This window comes from Triticum urartu, chromosome 5A (genome assembly GCF_056163025.1).
Source record: "Triticum urartu cultivar PI428250 chromosome 5A, HENAU_Tu73, whole genome shotgun sequence".
Classification (NCBI taxonomy): Eukaryota; Viridiplantae; Streptophyta; class Magnoliopsida; order Poales; family Poaceae; genus Triticum; species Triticum urartu.
The window spans coordinates 573,990,465-574,010,323 of record NC_141877.1 but is presented as its reverse complement, the minus strand read 5'-3'; the positions used below and the strand labels follow the sequence as shown (position 1 = coordinate 574,010,323).

Here is a 19,859-nt window from a genome sequence, read left to right as displayed (position 1 = left end):
AAAAGGAAATCAGGTAATCAGTACTGCATATATATAATGGTCTGTAGTATATTTAGACAAACGAAAAAACAAGGAGCTTGTAGAGGGTATGTACTCTGTAGTATATTTAGGCAAAGGAAAAAACATTGAACAACACTTGTACATTTTGTACGGAAGCAAAGAAACAAATTGTTAAGTAAAAGATGTTTTTGAATCATATGTATTTAGAAGGGGTGAGTGCACATGCATGTAGATACAAAAATATTAGTATTGGACTACTTGTAACTTTCTTACATCAACCAGGTTTCTGCGAAGAAAAACAAAATGCCAATAACAGACAGAAAGGAAACAAATATTCAGGGTGTGCCCTGAAAATTGGATGTGGAGCTACCAACCAAATGAAATGCGTTGATGACAAAGCAACCTGCTGTCGGCATTGTTTGAATTATTATTATTATTTTTAACAAAGGGAGTAACAAAGGAAACTACTAAAAACAATTCAAACACACATATAATTGTTGTTACAAAAAATCATGAACACTAAAGCAAGTATCTAAGTTGTCTTTCCGTAAATCCTCCACATGACCCTGGTTAGATAGATATAATTTTTACGGCAACCAAATTGTACTTGAGTGATTTATACCTTGGACTACATGCTGAGAACTTCTTTGTAGACTATGTTCTTTGTAATATTTGCAGTGGAGTTGGACTGGCCTTCCTTTTTTTTATCTGGTACAGTAAGAATCTTCATATTACTTCTAGATGTGGCTCTAGAAAGAGCAACATAGAGCTGCCCGTGTGAAAATACCGGTTCAGGGAGGCATACACCAACATTTGGTATAGTTTGTCCTTGTGCCTTGTTAATGGTCGTAGCAAAGCTAAGTCTAACTGGAAACTGCTTCCTCTTGAACCTAAATGGAAACATCTCATCGTCTGATGGGAAAAGAGGAATTCGAGGAAGGAACACCCTCTTACCAGCATGCTGGCCCAACACAATCTCAGCATCTATTGCATTCCTCATGAATCCTTGGACAATCAACCTCGTCCCATTGCACAAACCACTCGCTGGGTCAATGTTGCGTAACAATATAATAGGGCAATTAATTTTCAGCTTTAGGATATGGGGAGGTAGCCCATTAGGTGTTAATGAATTCAAGAATTCTGCAGGGTAGTAGTTGTGTGGATCATCCTCCGCGTGATCAAAACTATAGTATATCATTTCCTCCCCAGGAAACCTCTCAATCATTTTCATGTTAATCTTGTCAACGTACTCATTCTGAGTTGACAAAATTGCTCGGGACGTTATGTAATTTGGATCCAAGAGGTTTTCTTCTAGGGTCATCTGGAAAACACTTTCAATAAGCTTATCAATATCAGTGGCGTTGCTGGTGTATGGTACACAAATCTCATCTGGAAGCCGTATGTAATCATCATCCACGGTATCTTCAGTGCCATTCCCAACACGAAGAAGGTAATCAGCAAACCATGGATTGCTCTGAGCCCTCATATTACACAAGTCTTAGTTGTCTCATATTCTCCCAAAGGTAAGACTTACGCAGTGTCACGTCAGTTATTTGGGACCGTTTTTCCTTACGAACAACAGGAAGCACTTGTCTGAAGTCTCCCCCAAACACAATTGTCTTTCCACCAAACGGCAGGTCAGGTCGAGCCATGATGTCCCTCATTCTATTGTCAAGGGCCTCGACCGCCTGCCGCTTTGTCATGGAGGCCTCGTCCCAAATTATGAGGGACGCCCTCATAAGAAGCTTAGTTGTCCCACTTTGCTTGGTGAAACTGCAGACCCCACCGTCTTCGGTGTTCAATGGTATTTTAAACCTTGAGTGTGCAGTCCTCCCTCCAGGCAAGATGGATGCAGCAACGCCTGATGTCGCTGTTGCAACAACTATTTTACCCTCGGCACGTACTTTTGCAAGTAGTGCTTTGTACAGATAAGTCTTTCCCGTGCCTCCGGGTCCATCAACAAAGAACACACCTCCTTGGCCACTATTGATGGTCGCAAGTATCTCATCATATGCATATCTCTGTTCTGGGTTTAGGAAAGATGACAAGCCAAGGTGTTCTGGGTCCACCTCTATCGTGGACTCCTCTATGATCTCCCTAGCCTCATTATCCGAGGCATCATATGACTTGTCAATTTCTGGGAGAGGGAATGATGATATGTCCTTACCCATCGATTCAAGCATATTCTTTATATCTAATAATGCCATCTGCTCAACTGCATGGGGGCACATTTGTGTTAGTCGATAGTCTTCTGTCATAGCTTCCATGTGTCTGTCCCATAGGCCACGCACATTGCTGGGTTCACAAAAGACCAATATAGTGGCTAATAGCCTCCGAAGGGAATATGGCATATGAAAAACCTTAGCCTCATCAAGACACTCGTTGATAGTATTATCTGACTCGGTAAGACCCCTCCTTTTAGCAGCTTCACGGAATGTCGAGTAAACAATGCCATTCACTGTTCTAAGGTCTTGGAAGGATGTAGCACCTGTGACATGGTTTAGAAGCACTCTAAGATAATACCTCTCCCCTTCAGCTGGATGTGCAGACACAATTCTCCCAATCTGTGTGCGTTCATCCCTCCTTTTCCAATACTTTCCACCTGACATCCAAACAAAATAAGATGGGAAATCCTTATATAAAATTCCTCGAGCCAACTCATATTTCTTGTTTGCCTCAAAATACTCAGTTAGCATGGTCTTGGAAGCTCCATCTTGAGAGAGGACATCATTCAGATTTGCACCCGCTGGAAACAACACCATGTGCATATTAGGGAGGTGGAGTTGGAGTTGTCTAACAGATGGAAATATCTGACTAAGGTCAAAACCATATATCCTCCATAATGCTTCTGGTGGAGTAACCCACCTGGAATCTGGGTATTGCTTTATCTCATCAATGTTCCTATCACTATCCACCTCATCGATAGAAACAGATGCTCGACCATGCCCCTTATATATGTATTTAAAGAGGTACTTTACAGCTTTTATGCTTGAGCAAACCTCGACATTGATGTGGCAATTATACCTTCTTAGTAGGTAAGGATTATATGGAACAACCCACCTATTGTCTAACTCTTGGCCATGTACCTTTGCACGGCGTCCATCATCTCTCCTCCTATATATGGGATATGAGTCCTTTCCCTGAAGGGTTGACACATTAAATGGTCGTGGATAATAGTTCTTGCAGCTACCTTTCTGCATGCACACGTTCTTGGGGTTTAGGACTCCACACGGACCACGCATCATGTGCTTCACGACCATTTTGTACAACTCAGGATACTTGGATTTGTCTGGCAATTCAGCAGATATGAGACCGTCACATTGCTCTGGGCATGTTAGCTTGTACCTCCCCTCCATGATTAGGAGGAAATGAGCATGTGGTAGACCTCTTTTCTGGAACTCAACTACATACACATATGCTGCTACCTTACCAAGAATGTGCCTTTTAAAAAGTTGTATCTTGAGGTCTTCCAACTTTGCTCGAAGTACTCGTACAATAAGATCAGGACGATCCTGTGGGGTTTGTCCAGGCTCTAGCTCACTAATTATTTCATCCCAATTAGGGTTGCAAGTCATGGTTAAAAAAATATCTGGCTTCCCATACTTTTGCACCAAGGCCATGGCATCAAGGTATCTTCGTCTCCTATCTCTTCTTCCCCCAATAAATGATGAAGGAACTATAGTCCGTTTGCCCACTTCATCCGCACGGTTTTCCCCAGCTTGAAGGCTATCGACAACACCTTGGTATAGATCAACATGTATTTGTTTCTGGTGTTTTTTTTATATAGTCCAATCTTGAGCTTTCAACCTTGATGTACATATCAACCACATATTGTTGGGATAGTCGTTTACCGTATAGCATGGTGTTAAATACACCACGACGCATTTGAAACTTGTAGCAATAGTAGTCTCTAACGGAGACGCATAATCGACTATTTGTATATGAACCTATAAAATGAGAGATAACAAAAGGACAATATTGGGAATCAGGAAAAGTAAGTACAATGAGGATAAACAACATTAACACATGTTATTTTCGTTATATGAATTACCTAGACTCTGTCGACCACTGCGACGGGACTGAAGCATCTTATTTAAGCTGACACCATTCTTTGGGATTTCAGGATGCCAACCAATCTCCCCTCTTGGGAAGAATAAAGGGTAAGACAACGGATCAAAACATCCATAATATGGTTGGATGCTATATCTCTTGTTGTCGTTGCTGAACAATACTATGCTACGCTCAAAGTACTTACAGAGTTCACTACCCTCAACCCAAATAGCTGCAACCTCTGATGATATAGGCACATTATACCTCCGTTGGTCCAACCTCATGTCGGTGTTCAGTTCAATACGGTATTCCTCAAGGTCATCGACTCCACCTAGATTCCTGAACGTTTCAGAATAAGGATTATCCTTCAGGATGTCAACAAGCCTTCGAATGACATCTCGGTCTAGGTTCAGGGAGCGCCGAAACCTATGTTGTAAACCGGGATCGTCATCATAGAAGTAGAGTTCCAAATGCTTTGGCCCATCTTGAGTTGGACCAAATGAGAAGATGTTGTGGTAAATCTGACTGTGAGCTCGAAATGTATAGACTCCTGACTTCATGTTTGTGTATCTGTTGTCCAGAATGACTCCAAGGGTAGTGAATGAAAAGTGTCCATTGAAGTATCGAATGTTATCCCTAAAATGCACGACATTGGGATCTGAACTTGTGTATAGCATTTTAAGTTCCAAGGGTGGTTCTAAGTGTGCCAACTTAACTTTTCCAGACCGGCAACAAAATCCATTTGTCTCATACTAGAACCTCTTTGCACCACAATGCTTGCAATCAGGTTTAGGTGCCAGCGTGTGAGTACTTACAGGTATATTCTCGTAGACACGATCATATGGATCAGGAACTGTTGTAAATGCATCCATCATGTCATCACAGTCTTCATCATCGCCTACATATACATGAGATGAATAGTGTTATATAGGTCTTGCAGTTTTTGTGCAATACATGTAGGGAAGTAAGGCATCCACGACAATGGCAATACCTCTGCCAGCAAATATGAAGTACTCATCATCTTCTTCTTCAGACTGATTATCGTCCGCAACAAAGCTTTCTGTTGGGGAACCTAGACATATGAAGCCATTGGGAGCCAATAATGAATTGTCCATTCTAAGTTATAAGGATGGTTCTGAATGTGTGTTATAATATAATCAGTAATGAAAAGAAGGCATCCACACCATAAGCATACCTGTGTTAGTGAAAACTCTGTGATCCTCTTCCACCGCTTCAGGTATGCTTTCAAGATTACCTGTTATTTCAATGATAGTGTAAAATACCGGCTCAACCTTTGAAAAAATTATAATATAATCAGTAATGAAAAGAAGGCATCCACACCATAAGCATACCTGTGTTAGTGAAAACTATGTGATCCTCTTCCACCGCTTCAGGTATGCTTTCAAGATTACCTGTTATTTGAATGATAGTGTAAAATACCGGCTCAACCTTTGAAAAAATTGGTGAGATAAACGAATGTGTATGTGAGAATTACCTTGAACCATAGCAGAAGTTTGCGTCAGCGTACTTGGGCAGCTAAAGACATAAGAGCTTGATGATAGATGTCCCACCAATGAACCTTTAGGGCACTGCATTGCGACAGAATCCTTATAGAGGGTACCTCGTTTGGCTGCGTAGCTTGCTTTACGCTGAGCTAGGAGTGCTTGTCGCTCTTCGGGTGGTAGGCTTTTCCTACGTGCTCGCTGGCGTGCATTTCTTTCTTGCCTCTCATCTAGCGTCAAACTTTGCCTACGTGCTCGCTGGCTTGCATTCCTCTCATCAAGTGTCATGCGTTGTCTTTTCTCTCTTCTCTGTGCATTAATCCTTTCCTTCTCATTTGGTGTTAAATTTTGCCGACGTGCTCTCACACGTTCTCGCCTTGCTTGGATTTGTTTAGGGGTACGGCTAGCATATCTTAGTGCTTCGCGTACACGCTTTTTCCCTACAGTATTTTACGATGAATTAATTAAGTGGGTAAACAAAATTACATAAGCACACACTTTCTCCTTATAGACTTACCTTTGGAACTTTCTCCTCGCTCCAAGTACTCAATTGATGTCAGCATACCATTATTAGTAGGAAAAATCACAGCTGATTGGTTTGTCACTTCATCATCCGAAGAAGACGGGTAACTCAAATGCGTCACACATGTCGGCTCGCGTATAAATAGACCTGTCTAAGTCGGTGGCATGCCATTGGGCCCAGTTCTGTGGGACTTATTATTGTCATCGACCACTGTGTTATTTAAAGTTGAACCAATAGTCAGATTATACAAATATATGCAAAAAGATTGTTCCGCCAAGCGATAAGGGACAAGATAGCAACCTTTTTGTTTTCCTTTATTGCTTTGTTGGCACGAGGATTGTAACATTTGGGCGCAAGACCTGATTATTTCTCCCCAAAACAGAAGAGTATGAGGTTAGCCAAATGAATTAAAAGCTCAAAACACAAAAGCCAATAGGAATGTTATATGTAATCTAACAAGAATACTATTCTTTGCCAAAAGACAACATGATATTTTGTTTTAAGCCAATGACATGTATGATAAATTTAGAGCAATTTATATTTAGATCTGAAATTGCACATATGATAAATTTCATCATCATCAAGTAACAATATGAATAAAACAAATGATATGCACATGTATGGTAGCCGAAAACTACAAATCAGAACATAGTAGTATACAGAAGTGATCAAGTATGAATTTTTCACAGCATTTCCATAGAACCTATCACAATAGTTTCCAAGCATGTCTAATAATAGGCTTCACAACTTCCAGTCAACAGTGGGAGTATGAAGCATGATGCACTCGCACATACTGAATATTCAGCCTAACTCACCCAGTATGTCCTGACCTTGTGATTATTCAGTTTCACACCTAAATCCAAGGGTTTCTCCTGGAGACTTCTAATTTCTGAGCTTGATGAGTATCTTTTGGACCTGCCATGTGGATCGTCATTTTAACAATCAATGATTCGGTGAGAAAAAAATTCCAATTGTAGTTGGAGCTGCTACTGAGTATTTATGTGCATATTTAGTACCAATGCATATTTACTATTTGGTTAACTTAAGCAACTATACTTCAAGATTTCAATTGTAAGCAATATCGCAATACAAGTATAATGTGGTACTACAAAAGTATAACATCAATTGACAAGGATGTGGCTATCCGTGGTCCAGCAATCTATGCCAATAGATGAATAAAAAATCAAACTGCTATTATATTCACTAATTATCAGTGCTAGCATTTATTGTGTAAAAATCATATTAGAATAGAAGTGGGCTAGCATAGCAATCTAAGCATAGTAAACCATTCCTCTAGTACTGGTGCTTGATCTCCTAATCAGATCAGTCATTTCTGTCATTGCACATCTACAATTGCACAAGTAAGAAGATCCACCCATACCTTGGTCCTTCACGAAGTAGAACAGAAGACGAAGTCCTCACAGATCCGATGGTTGAAATTGAAGCAAGGCAGGCACACCATCATCACCAACTCGTATTTTTATAGGAGTAGAGATTCGAGAATATGTATTCGAGATTATGTCTATTATTCGAGATGACGTATTCGAGATTATATTCGATGATGCTTATTATGTACTATGATTGATTCAGTTTTTCCTTATTAATTGATTGCATCCATGCATTGTAATTTGAATATATTTCTTTTGGATTAGTTAAACAAAACCTATGGCGGACAATACCGGCAGAGAGGGAGAAGAGGCCCTGTTCAATATCATACGCAATCCTCGCGGGCCAGATGATGATCAGAATGAAGAAGATTATGACGGCTCCGAATATCTAAACAATACCGGGGAGGGTGATATGATATTCGATCGCGACGACCGAATTGATGAAGTCATGAACTATGAACATGACGAAGAAAATGTTGATCTTGAAACATCAAAGACCGGCGAGGTATATATATTTATATAAGAAGGCATCTGGTGATCATCACATGTTTTAAATGACTTGAAGATATATTAACGAATCGATCTTTCTTCTTTCAGCCATCCGGATCGAGCAAATCTTCAGGCAATAGGAAACGAGGCCCGAACAAAAATTTGAAGGAGGGCGTAAAGTACAATATCGAGGCCATCAAACCTGATGGCGAACCATTAGCGCCTAAGAAGATTGCGGACATGTTCATTCGTCAGTGCGGAGTTCTTGTGAAGGACCAACTCCCGATCTCCCTTCAAGAATGGAGAGAGCCAGCAAAGCCACGTCCAGGAGTTACTTTTGTCGACGACAGACAAAAATTTCTACTTTGGGAAACGCTCATGGAACATTTCACCCTACCAGATCATTTCACAGATGCAGATGTGGAGAAAGTCAAGGACGCTGCTCTTAGGAAGATGGCGGTTGCATTCAAAAACCACAAGAATCGTGAATGGGCCAAGTATGTCAAGGGAGGAAGGAAGACTCCAGTATTCGAGGGAACACTAGAGAAGCAAAGTGCTCATTGGGACGATTTCGTGAAATACAAGGATTCAGAATTATCTAAGGAACGGTCGAGAATAAACAAGGCCAATGCCGCAAAAAAGGATAAGTTCCATAAGCTGGGGCCAGGTGGCTATGCGGTGGGAATGCCTAAGTGGGATAAGTCTGAGAAAGAGATGGAGGATGCAGGTGTCACTCCAAAAACATTGAGCTGGCCCCCCAGGTGCAGGACTTGGTTCTATGTGCATGGGGGGAGTTGGACTCGAAGACAGGCAAAGTTTCGAAGAAGGCATGTCTGGACGGAGCCGAAGATAAGCTACTTGTTGCAATAGAAGAGGCTCGATCGGGGGTGTTCCAACCCAACAGAGAGAACGATGAGCTTACGCGTGCCCTGGGAAATCCTGAACACCCGAGAAGAACACGAGGCACGGGTGCTATTCCGTGGTATGAGGGGTTTTTGGTCTGGAACGCCGACTACAGAACTCGTGCGAGAAAGAAGATTGCGGAGGAGAAGAAGAGGAAGATGGAGGAGGAGCAGAGGAAGCTAGACTATGAACACCTTCAAGGCCTAGAATCAGTGCACGTGGACTTGGCAGTCAAATTCCAGCGGCAGCAGGAGCAGATCGACTCACTTAGCCAGCAAAGGGGGTCTCAGCAGCTGCAGCAGCTAGCAGATGATCCAGCATTGGATAGCACCATCCCATCCATGCCGAGAAGCAGCGTGGGTTCCGCCCCGGGTAACGCATTGCTGAATAGCTACCAAGTGGATGACATCACGGAGAACACTAACTGCGAGCTACACTTCAAAATGAAGAACATATCCATGAAGGTGGCGGACACCCTTGCTTTTACAAATCCCCCCGAGGCAACCTTCCATTGCAACCCGATTCCAGCGGGCTATGCTCATGTCTTGGTTGATGAGGTGGTGGACCAATATTCGGGGCTAGAGCTTGACATTCCTGGAGGTGACGATGAGCACACACTGGGAGAGGCCAACCATCGTATCATCCTATGGAGAAAGGACTGCATCATCTTTCGAAGGCCACCGACACCGCGTCATCCGACTCCTCGTTGAAGTCCGCCACCGAGTCAGCAGACTCCCGCTCCACCAAGTCCACCAAAGTGTTAGGCCACTCCTCCTCCAAGTCCGGCACAGCTTCAGGCCACTCCTCCTCCAAGTCCGGCACAGCGTCAGGCCACTCCTCCTCCTCCAACTCAGCCACGTCAGCCGTCTTCGCCGCCTCAGCAATCACGGAAGAGAGCTGCCTCAGCTATGGTGCGTAGCGGTACAAGTCGAGGTTGTACTGGAGGTACAGGCAGAGGCAAGCGATTTCAATATGGTCCAAGCCTTGCGCCTCTTCCGCAGAGGCCTTACAGCAAGTCCGAGGAGGAAAACATAGCCATATCGAAGGCTGAGGTGGAAGCCCATTTTGCACCGAAACCGCCACCGCCGCCAAGGGAGAAAGTGCCTGAGGAAAAGATTGACCACTTCATTTGTATGGCTAGAGCACCAGCTCCCAAGCCTGTTGACACAGACTATGAGCGCCACATCAAGAAGTTAAATCGAGCACGTCTACAGAAAGAGGCGACCTCGAGCTCGAGCAAATCAGCTGGCAAAAGGAGCGGTAAAATAGTTCCCCAGCTGGGAGAACAGGCGGCGCAATCAATCCCCCCGCTTGTTGTGCCAACAACACATGAGATTAGGCGCGCCCAATATTATTGTGGGCAAACCGTTAACGTTCCCGGGCTGGGCGATGTGGTAATAACCGAGGAGCATATTGAGGAGGCTGAAACGCTCATGATCACTGTTGGACAACTCCTCGATATCGAGCCCATGTCTCCGACTAGAGAGGAGGAAATACAACGGAAATATGTCCGGGGCCAACCTTTGGTCGAGCCAGACGAGGTCAAGAAGCTCCCAACGAGAATGTATGAATTGCATCAATGGTACATGAACATTACCAAGATTTCCAATCGAGAGTCCCTCATGGTGAATGTCAAGAAGGATCATTACTACCATGAGACAGCTGTATCCGTTGAGTATTCAGAACTATTTCAGCTATAAAATCAAGACGCACTCGACAAATCTATCGTCAGTTGCTATTGTCTGTAAGTGATTTCTTTCTGTAATTTAAGTCTCAAGCTAGCTGTAGTGATCATTTTGATCAATCATTACCTGTAATTATCCTCACTATATTCTTTTCTGTGGTATTATACAAGATGAAGATTTATGAAATGAAAAAAGGTGGATGCTATGGCATTGGGTTCGTTGACCCAAATACCATTAATGAATACACATGGAAATTAGATCCATATTACTACCTCCGTTTCAGTTTACAAGTCTTGCGCGTATACCTAGGTTGCCAATTTTATCACCATAATATAAATTATATAACACAAAAATTATACCTTTTGAAAGTAGAAACTCCGAAGTTTCTGTTGGAATATTTTTTGTAATATATGACTTGTATTAGGTTGGTCAAATTGACGACCTAGGGTTACGCGCACGCCCTGTAAACTAAGAAAGAGGTAGTACGAAAAAAGTGTAGAGGAAAGCATGCTAGAGTTCTTCAAGCGCCTCAAATACAATGAAGATATACTACTTCCTTACAGCTTCGAGTGAGTCACACTGTCTTGTACTACAAATTCTGTTTTTGCCTACTAGCTAGCTACATGTTTTTGCTTACATATGCCCGCTTAATTAAGACATGCAAACGTGTGTGCATGCAGATTTCACTAGATCTTGTTAATCATTAAAATTGATGAAGGAACAATTGAAGTACTAGACTCACTACTTAAGAAAGCAAGTGACTACACCATCGTGAAGGGGATAGTCAACAGGTAATTTCAATCATTATTAACTATATCTCGGCCTATTTAATTAGTTCATCATTTCCTGATAACAACTATTTAATAACCCATTTATTCATTTTCTTTGTCGGCGGGCAGGGCTTGGGCAAAGTTCATCAGGGCCACTCCAGGCTCATGGAAACAAAATCTGAAATGGTATCGACCCCAGGTAAGTAATTAAGTAGTACTAGCTAGCTGCCATCTCTTTATTTACCATGCTTGATTAATTATTATCTGATCAAATTCCATTCTCCTAAAGGCCCTGAAGCAGGCGCCGGGGAATAATCTGTGTGCATACTACGTTTGCGAGAACATTCGCATGATGGCGTCCGAAAGGAGCAGATCTCAAAGACAGGAGTGGGTACGTTTGTCAGAACACTATTCACAATTTTTACACCATTATCGATATCTAGTCACACAACTAATACACATGCATATTGATCTCCTTCTTAACAGTTCAAAGAGGTGCGGGAGAAGCTCCTAACAGAGGACCGCATAGAAGCAATTCAAGAGGAAATAGCGGGATTTTTGCTCGACCAGGTCATAGATCCCAAAGGAGAATACTATTACCCGCTACCGCCCCCATGAACCACTTCCAATTGTTATCGTGCTCCGAAGGCACCAATTAGGCTAATGCCACTGGCTCCGAAGGCACCAATTAGGAGAAATTGTAGATAGCTAGCTAATTGTGTATGTGTGTGTATATATATACATGTGTGTATATATATACATGTGTGTATATATGTGTGAATTAATTAATGGTGGTTGTATATATATATAATGATCGGTTCTACTAGAAATTCTATTTATATATATGCATAACATGTACAATATGTAGTATCGTAAAATACCAGCAAACGAAAAAGAATTAAATGGAAAACACAAAATTAAATGAAAAATAAATCATAAACCCAACCCCCCCAACCTTCTAATACCGGTTGGTGTCACCAACCGGTACTAAAGGGCTCCCTGCCCCCGAAGCTGACTCGTGCCACGTGGTTGCCCTTTAGCACTAGTTCGTGCTGAACCGGTACTAAAGGGGGGGCCCTTAGTGCCCACAATTTAGTGCCGGTTACCGAACCGGCACTAAAGGGCCTTACAAACCGGTGCTATTGCCCGCTTCTGCACTAGTGGGTGAAGCTCGGGACAAAAAATCAGTGCTCAAAAATCGAAATTTTGAACGTTTCTCAAAGCTTCAATTTTTTCAGTCCGCATTTCATATCGTCATGACATTTTGCAGGCATATAGACAACTTATTCAACTTTCATGCTAAGAAAATTAACTTCTTTTCATTTTGTCTGCTATTTTTAAATTTTTTACTGTTCATCCATAGGAGCAGATGAGCTCAAGCACTGAAAAACCGTCCTATGTGATATTGTTCCTATGTACCAACAAAATTGAATGGCTTTGTATGATCATCTTTTATATGTCTATTTGCATTGTGAATTCCCTCAATAGTTATGATATGTAATAACCGTTGCTATATTGCCAGACATCGAAAATATCACAACCAGAAGGAAGCTTGTGTGACCGCGCGCTGTGTGTCCACTAAGAGGCTGGTCTCGAGAGACCAAAGAATTTTCTACAAATGTGAAATAGAGTGACGAGTCTCTTGCAACACCACAACTACCAGTCATGCGGTAGATGCAGATGAACGGTCATAAATGATTGGTGTCAGAAGCACCATGATTACCAACTAGCTAAGTCTTTTATATAGTAGAGATACGTGACTGGAATGTACTCCCTCTGTATTGAAATATATGTCGTTGAAGCAACTGTATTTCAAATTCTCCAGCTACATATATTTCGGTACGGAGAGAGTATATATGCATAATATCAATTATGTTGTTGTTGATCTCAGTCGTTCATGTTACTAGAAATTATTCAATGGAACACAAATTAAATGAATCGATAGAACGGAGTATATCAAGATGAATCCGATCAATGATGATCTGTAATAACCGTTGCTATGTTGCTGCACATCAGAATTATCACAACTGGAAGGAAGCTTGTGTGACCGCGCGCTGTGTATCCACTAAGGGGTTGGTCTCGAGAGACCAAAGGATTTTCTGCAAATCTAAAACTGAGTGACGGGTCTCTTGTGACACCACAACTACCAGTCATGCGGTAGATGCAGATGAATGGTCATAAATGACTGATGTTAGAAGCACCATGATTATCAGCTAGCTAAATCTGTTATGCAAAGGTCATCTTATTCAAAACCTCAATCATCACATCCCCTCTCTCCCACTTCACACCTCGGAACACACTGTTCTTATAGAGAGAAAGGCTCTTTCCCATCTTCTTAACCTGCAATGAAGGGGTACCCCCGGGAAGAGATCCAGTGGAGATAGCTGGGCCTGTAGCCCAGAGGATTAGAGCACGTGGCTTCGAACCACAGTGTCGGGGGTTCGAATCCCTCCTCGCCCACAGCCTTCAAAAGCGGGAAGGGCCTTTACTTTCCCCCCGAGGGTAGGAAAATCATGATCGGGATAGTGGACGTAAAGCTATTGAACTTAGGTATGCTCTTTCCTTTTGTCGAAGTGGAATCGTAGAACAGAATGTGACACGGTGAGATAGAATGCAATAGAAATAGAAACAAGGATAGCGAGCGGGTTACCTACTCCTATGGGTCAAAGCAAGCCCTTTAATTCAATTCAAATTCATAACTGTCTCAATAGAATCTTTTCCTTCTTTTTTGTCTAAATATTCAGTTAAGACCATTCCAAGGCTCCTTTTCACCATGCATAAACTAAACCAACAACTAGATAAGCACGAGAACCAAAGCTTCTATAAAAACGGATATATGTAGTACTATCTCAACCCTCTAGTCTAAGAGGGAAAATCATTCGTTCTCCAAAAATTGTTTACGTAATATTTAGCTTTTTATTTTAGCGCGTCCTCAAATTGGTTGAATGAGCATATACAGAGTACCAATCAAAGGAGCATGTCCCTCATCATTGTGAAGATATAACATTCAAAGGCTGCACAAGGCATTAAGATGGTACCACATGTATGTAATTATCTAGCTTAATTACAGCTAGTATTAGTTCGATTTGATCGAGAAATTGGTGGAACTACATACCAATATACAATTGATTGGCCTTCCAGATTCTGAAGGAACACAATTTTAAAACCAGGATTGATCCAAAAGGAAAGTACTATTGAAAATCTAGATTGAAGATGGAGGCGATGTGGATCTTGAAGAGAAAATACCGTACTTACTTGGTGAAGGTAAATTGGTAAAGAAAAACTGTAATTTTTGTACTTTTCTTTCAGTAGACCAAAACGCGAGATCAAGCACCAACCAGAATAACTCGAATGCTCCAGGAAGTCAACGCCAGATCAATTCATGGCCTCTGATTCCAAATTCAATACAAACCTAAGCAAGAACATGTATATACATTACTAGACGGCGTGAACTATTTTAACACCAGTCATATATGAACATTCCAAGGTGTCCATTCATCATTGGCGTGTAGTTCAAAATTATGTTTCCCAAATGAAAGAAATCGTTTGATGGGATTAGTTTATATTGAAGCATACGCGTATGATCTAAAAAGAGTAGACAAGTTTGTGGTTAAAACTTGCCAACCATTGCATCTATAAATGTGTGCTCATAGGGAAAGAATCTAAATGAAATCGCATGATATTGCGGAAATCTGCTGCTAATCATGAGCTCATCTGCTCATTGATGAACAGTAAAATAAAAATATGAAACATTTTTTTACATGAAACATGAACAAATTCTCTTTGTGTGCAAAGTTTCATGACCATATAACATAGGTGAGGCTCAGGACAAAAAGTCAGTGCTCCAAAATCAAAATTTTGAACGTTTCTCAAAGCTTCAAAATTTTCAGAGCTCTCCCCATTTCATATCGTCATGACATTTTGCAGCACATATACAACTTCTTCATGCCAAAAAATTAACTTCTTTTTATTTTGTTTGCTATTTAAAAAAAATTAATGTCCATCCATAGGAGCAGATGAGCTCGAGCACCGAAGAACCGTCCTCCGTGATATTGTTCCTATGTACCAACAAAACTGAATGGTTTTGTATGATCATCTTATATATGTCTATTTGCATTGAGAATTCCCTCGCCAATTATGATCTGTAATAACCGCTGCTATGTTGCTACACATCAGAATTATCACGACCGGAAGGAAGCTTGTGCGACCGCGCGCTGTGTTTCCACTAAGGGGCTGCTCTCGAGAGACCAAAGGATTTTTCTGCAAACGTGAAACAGAGTAACGGGTCTCTTGCAACACCACAATCACCAGTCATGCGGTAGATGCAGATGAACAGTCATAAATGACTGATGTCAGAAGCACCATGATTACCAACTAGATAAGTCTGTTATGCAAAGGTCGTCTTATTCAAAACATCAATCATCACATCCCCTCTCTCCCACTTCACACCTCGGAACACACTGTTCTTATAGAGAGAAAGGCGATTTCCCATCTTCTTAATCTGAAATGAAGGGGTACCCCCAGGAAGAGATCCAGTGGAGACAACTGGGCCTGTAGCTCAGAGGATTAGAGCACGTGGCTACGAACCACGGTGTCGGGGGTTCGAATCCCTCCTCGCCCACAGGCTTCAAAAGCGGGAAGGGCCTTTACTTTCCGCCCGAGGGTAGGAAAATCATGATCGGGATAGTGGACGTAAAGCTATTGAACTTAGGTATGCTCTTTCCTTTTGTCGAAGTGGAATCGTAGAACAGAATGTGACACGATGAGATAGAATGCAACAGAAATAGAAACAAGGATAGCGAACGGGTTACCTACTCCTATGGGTCAAAGCAAGCCCTTTAATTCAATTCAACTGTCTTGATAGAACCTGTTCCTTCTTTTTTTGTCGAAATATTCAGTTAAGACCATTCCAAGGCTCCTTTTCACCGTGCATAAACTAAACCAACAACTAGATAAGCACGAGAACCAAAGCTTCTATAAAAACGGATACACCCAGTACCTCGAAATTCATTGCCCAAGGGTATAGAAAGACGGTTTCCCAATCAAAAACAACAAAAACGAGCACAAACATATAATAGCGTATTCGGAATTGTACCCAAGCCCCTCCCATGGGTTCTATACCCGATTCATAACCAGAAAGCTTCTCCGGTCCTTCACTAACCGGGGCTAAAAGCCCTGAAATCGAAAATGCCAAAATAGGAATAAATCTTGTTATTATTAGAAATGTCCAAAAAATATCATATTCGTGAAGCAGAAACATAATGTACTATGCGACTAAAATGTACTTCCGCTGTACCAAAATATATGTCGTTGAAGCAACCAACTTCTCCAGCGATATATATTTCGGTGATGGAGGGAGTATATATGCATAATATCAATTATGTTGCTTTTGATCTCAATCGTTCATGTTATTAGAAATTATTCAATGGAACTCAAATTAAATGAATCGAACGTTCGGTCAGAACAGAGTACATCGAGATGAATCCGACCAAAACCAAAAAAGGGAGAAAAAATTACCACCAATCCGACCGGAAATAAACACAACAGGCACACCATTAATTGATGTCTCCGCAGAAAACGATGATGATCTCATCAGTTGAACCTGCTGCAGACCCTGCGGACCTCTCCCTGTGTGCCGGTAAGCACGTTGACCTCCCCCAGCTTGGCGAGCGCCTGCGGGAAGAGCCAGCGGAAGTGGTCAGTGTTGGCGAGCCTGTCGACCATCCAGCGCGTGGAGCCGTCGTTGTAGAGGTTCTGGTCGACCATGAGCGCGCCGCGGCGACGCTGCAGCATCTTGTAGAAGCTGTTGTCCAGCTTGGACGCGCTGGACCGGTCGTCCAGGAACACGATGTTGTTGTCGGAGGATGCCGTGTTGGGGCACACGTATGTCTTGTATATGGACGCTAGCTCCGGGTCCATGCTCGGGTCCGTTGCACCGGCCTTGCCGCCGTAGCTGTAAAGACGGCTCTTCTTGATCATGCTGCAGTGCGCGACGCCAACCGTGTGCGCGCCCAGGAGAACGACCATGTCGTCCGAGCTGAGGCCGAGCGTGCCGAAGAAAGCGGCTGCCTGCGGAACCGTGAAATCTGGCCCCGGAAGTTTCACGTCGGTGGCTATGGACCGCCGGCGGTCCCTGCGCCCGGTGCGCACCGCGTATCCTTGTCCCGTGGACGCATTCACCGCGTCCCTGGTTGCGAGGATCTCAATGTCGGAGCAGGATACGACGCCAGGGCACCGCTTCTCAAGTTCCATTTTGATGGTGGCGATGAGGTCGTAGCCCTTCACGCTCAGGTTCGGCTTTGCCGTCTTCTCTGTTCCGGGGCCGTCGATCAGCAGCCCGCCGTCGCAGCCCTACGCACGTATAGTCAAACAAATTAGCTTTCAGTTTCCAAAAAAGAACAGATTAGTTAGTCTATCTATCTGTGGATGTGCAATAGAAGAATTAGTGGTGCGCACGTATGAATCAAACGGCACATTAGTATATACTATATCATGCTCTAGCTAGCAAAAGCTCATAAAGTCATAATATACGCATACATTGACGCCGCACTCGTGGAACAGCAAGCGTAGGAAGTGGGCGACGATGGCGCTGTCCTGGGCGAATCGGGCCTTGACGATACCCCGGACCACCGCCTCCACGTCGTTGCCGCGGCACTTGCCCGTGTAGTACCCGTTCTGCAGCTGCGCCTGGCCATCGGTGGCAAGCCCAAGCACGGCGACGGCGAGCACCACCACTAGCACTGCTGCCTTTGTGTGCCCCATCGTTGCCTAGCTAGGTAGATACTCTTGGTGCCTGAGCTATGGGAGGTGTGAGAAACCAAGGGCTTATGTCTATCCTATTTATAGTATAGGTTAGGGGAGGACACGGTCTCCTTGAAGTTGTCTGATGTTTGGTTGTGGAGATCACGTACCTAGATTCCTTTCTTTCTCAATTATGCAAGTGGGTATGTGCTAGCTGCTGCTTGCTCGAAATTAGTATTGTGGTTTGATTTCGAGGCATCTAAGTTTTGTTGGCAAGGATGTCAACCATGACATCCAGTGTGGTATACCATGGTTCTCTGATAGATAGATGACCAACTACATGCTCTTATTTAGATTTGTTTCGAATTTGGAATCCGAGGCCGTGAACCGAGTTATATTCTGGTTGGTGCTTGACCTCGCGTTTCAGTCCCATCATTTTATTTAGACACGCCTCTTTGCCTGTTGAAAGAAGAGTATGAAGATTACAATTTTTGTTTACCAATTTTTATCTTCACCAAATAAATACAGTAAGTATTTTCTCTTCAAGATCCACATCTCTAAATTTTTGAATAGTACTTTCCTTTTGGACCTATCCTGGTTTTAAAATTGTGTTCCTTCAGAATTTGGAAGGTCAATCAATCTTATATTGGTATGTAGTTCCACCAAATTCTGGGTCAAATCAAACTAAGACTAGCTGTAATCAAGCTAGATAATTACATACAAGTGGCATCATTTTAATGCCTTGTGCAAGTTTTGAATCTTATGTTTGAAACATTGACAATGATGAGGGACACACTCTTTTGATTGGTACTCTTAATTAAATACATGTAACTTTAAAGTCTTTAGTTACTTCTGTTTTCATAGGGGACACTGTCTTACCGTCCATTTCGTTTGTTGGCATGTTCAAACCTCCGTATAAATGGATATATGTAGCACTATCTCCACCCTCTAGTCTAAGAGGGAAAATCATTCGTTCTCCAGAAATTGTTTACGTACTATTTGGTTTTGTATTTTTAGGGCATCCTCAAATTGGTTGAATGAGCATATATAGGGTACCAATCAAAAGGGCATGTCCCTCATCATTGTCAATGTTTCAAATATAACATTCAAAAGCTGCACAAGGCATTAAAATGATACCACTTGTATGTAATTATCTAGCTTGACTACAGCTAGTATTATTTTGATTTGTCCTGCCCCATCGTTGCCTAGCTAGCTAGATACTCTTGGTGCTTGAGCTATGGGAGGTGTGAGAAGCAAAGGGCTTATGTCTATCCTATTTATAGTATAGGCTAGAGGAGGACACGGTCTCCTTGAAGTTGTCTGATGTTTGGTTGTGGAGATCACGTACCTAGATTCCTTTCTTTGTCAATTATTCAAGTGGGTATGTGCTAGCTGCTGCTTGCTCGAAATTAGTATTGTGGTTTGATTTCGAGGCATCCTAATTTTTGTTGGGAAGGATGTTAACCATGACATCCAGTGTGGTATACGATGGTTCTTTGACAGATAGATGACTAACGTATATACATGCTCTTATTTAGACTAGCACAAATGCCCGTGCGTTGCAATGGGAAAAATTGATGTTTTGTGTAAGCATAATGTCCTACAACATCGGATTCACTATGAAGAACATGCTGCAACGCAGCATCCTTCTACAAAATGAACATTAAAAAATACGTTGCAATTTATTTTCTTTGTCGGGCATAATCTTCAACTGATTCCATTTAAGCATAATCCTTTTTAATGGCATTTAAGTATAATTATTTCATTAATTACCATGACGTCCTCATCTGTTTTAGTCGGGAATCAAA

General features: G+C 42.3%; 3 protein-coding genes and 1 long non-coding RNA gene across 4 annotated transcripts; all 4 read right to left on the bottom strand.

The window, feature by feature from the left end:
* Positions 1-628: 628 nt before the first annotated feature.
* Positions 629-3,575, bottom strand: LOC147972995 (uncharacterized). Its single transcript, XM_087524528.1, has 3 exons — positions 3,191-3,575; positions 2,361-2,602; positions 629-1,474 (listed from the first exon to the last, which is right to left on the bottom strand). Exons 1-3 carry the CDS (start codon positions 3,573-3,575, stop codon positions 629-631), a joined length of 1,473 nt encoding a protein of 490 aa, XP_087380654.1.
* A 1,332-nt stretch (positions 3,576-4,907) lies between these two features.
* LOC147972994 (uncharacterized) lies at positions 4,908-5,469 on the bottom strand. The gene is made up of 4 exons (XR_015603530.1): positions 5,403-5,469; positions 5,246-5,305; positions 5,042-5,122; positions 4,908-4,948 (listed from the first exon to the last, which is right to left on the bottom strand). It is a non-coding gene; the product is annotated as an uncharacterized LOC147972994 (long non-coding RNA).
* Positions 5,470-5,494: 25 nt separating this feature from the next.
* Positions 5,495-6,801, bottom strand: LOC147972993 (uncharacterized). Its single transcript, XM_087524527.1, has 4 exons — positions 6,714-6,801; positions 6,070-6,222; positions 5,546-5,992; positions 5,495-5,499 (listed from the first exon to the last, which is right to left on the bottom strand). Exons 1-4 carry the CDS (start codon positions 6,799-6,801, stop codon positions 5,495-5,497), a joined length of 693 nt encoding a protein of 230 aa, XP_087380653.1.
* A 9,927-nt stretch (positions 6,802-16,728) lies between these two features.
* Positions 16,729-18,109, bottom strand: LOC125505997 (peroxidase 57-like). Its single transcript, XM_048670882.2, has 2 exons — positions 17,848-18,109; positions 16,729-17,661 (listed from the first exon to the last, which is right to left on the bottom strand). Exons 1-2 carry the CDS (start codon positions 18,070-18,072, stop codon positions 16,903-16,905), a joined length of 984 nt encoding a protein of 327 aa, XP_048526839.1. The 5' UTR covers positions 18,073-18,109; the 3' UTR covers positions 16,729-16,902.
* Positions 18,110-19,859: the final 1,750 nt, after the last annotated feature.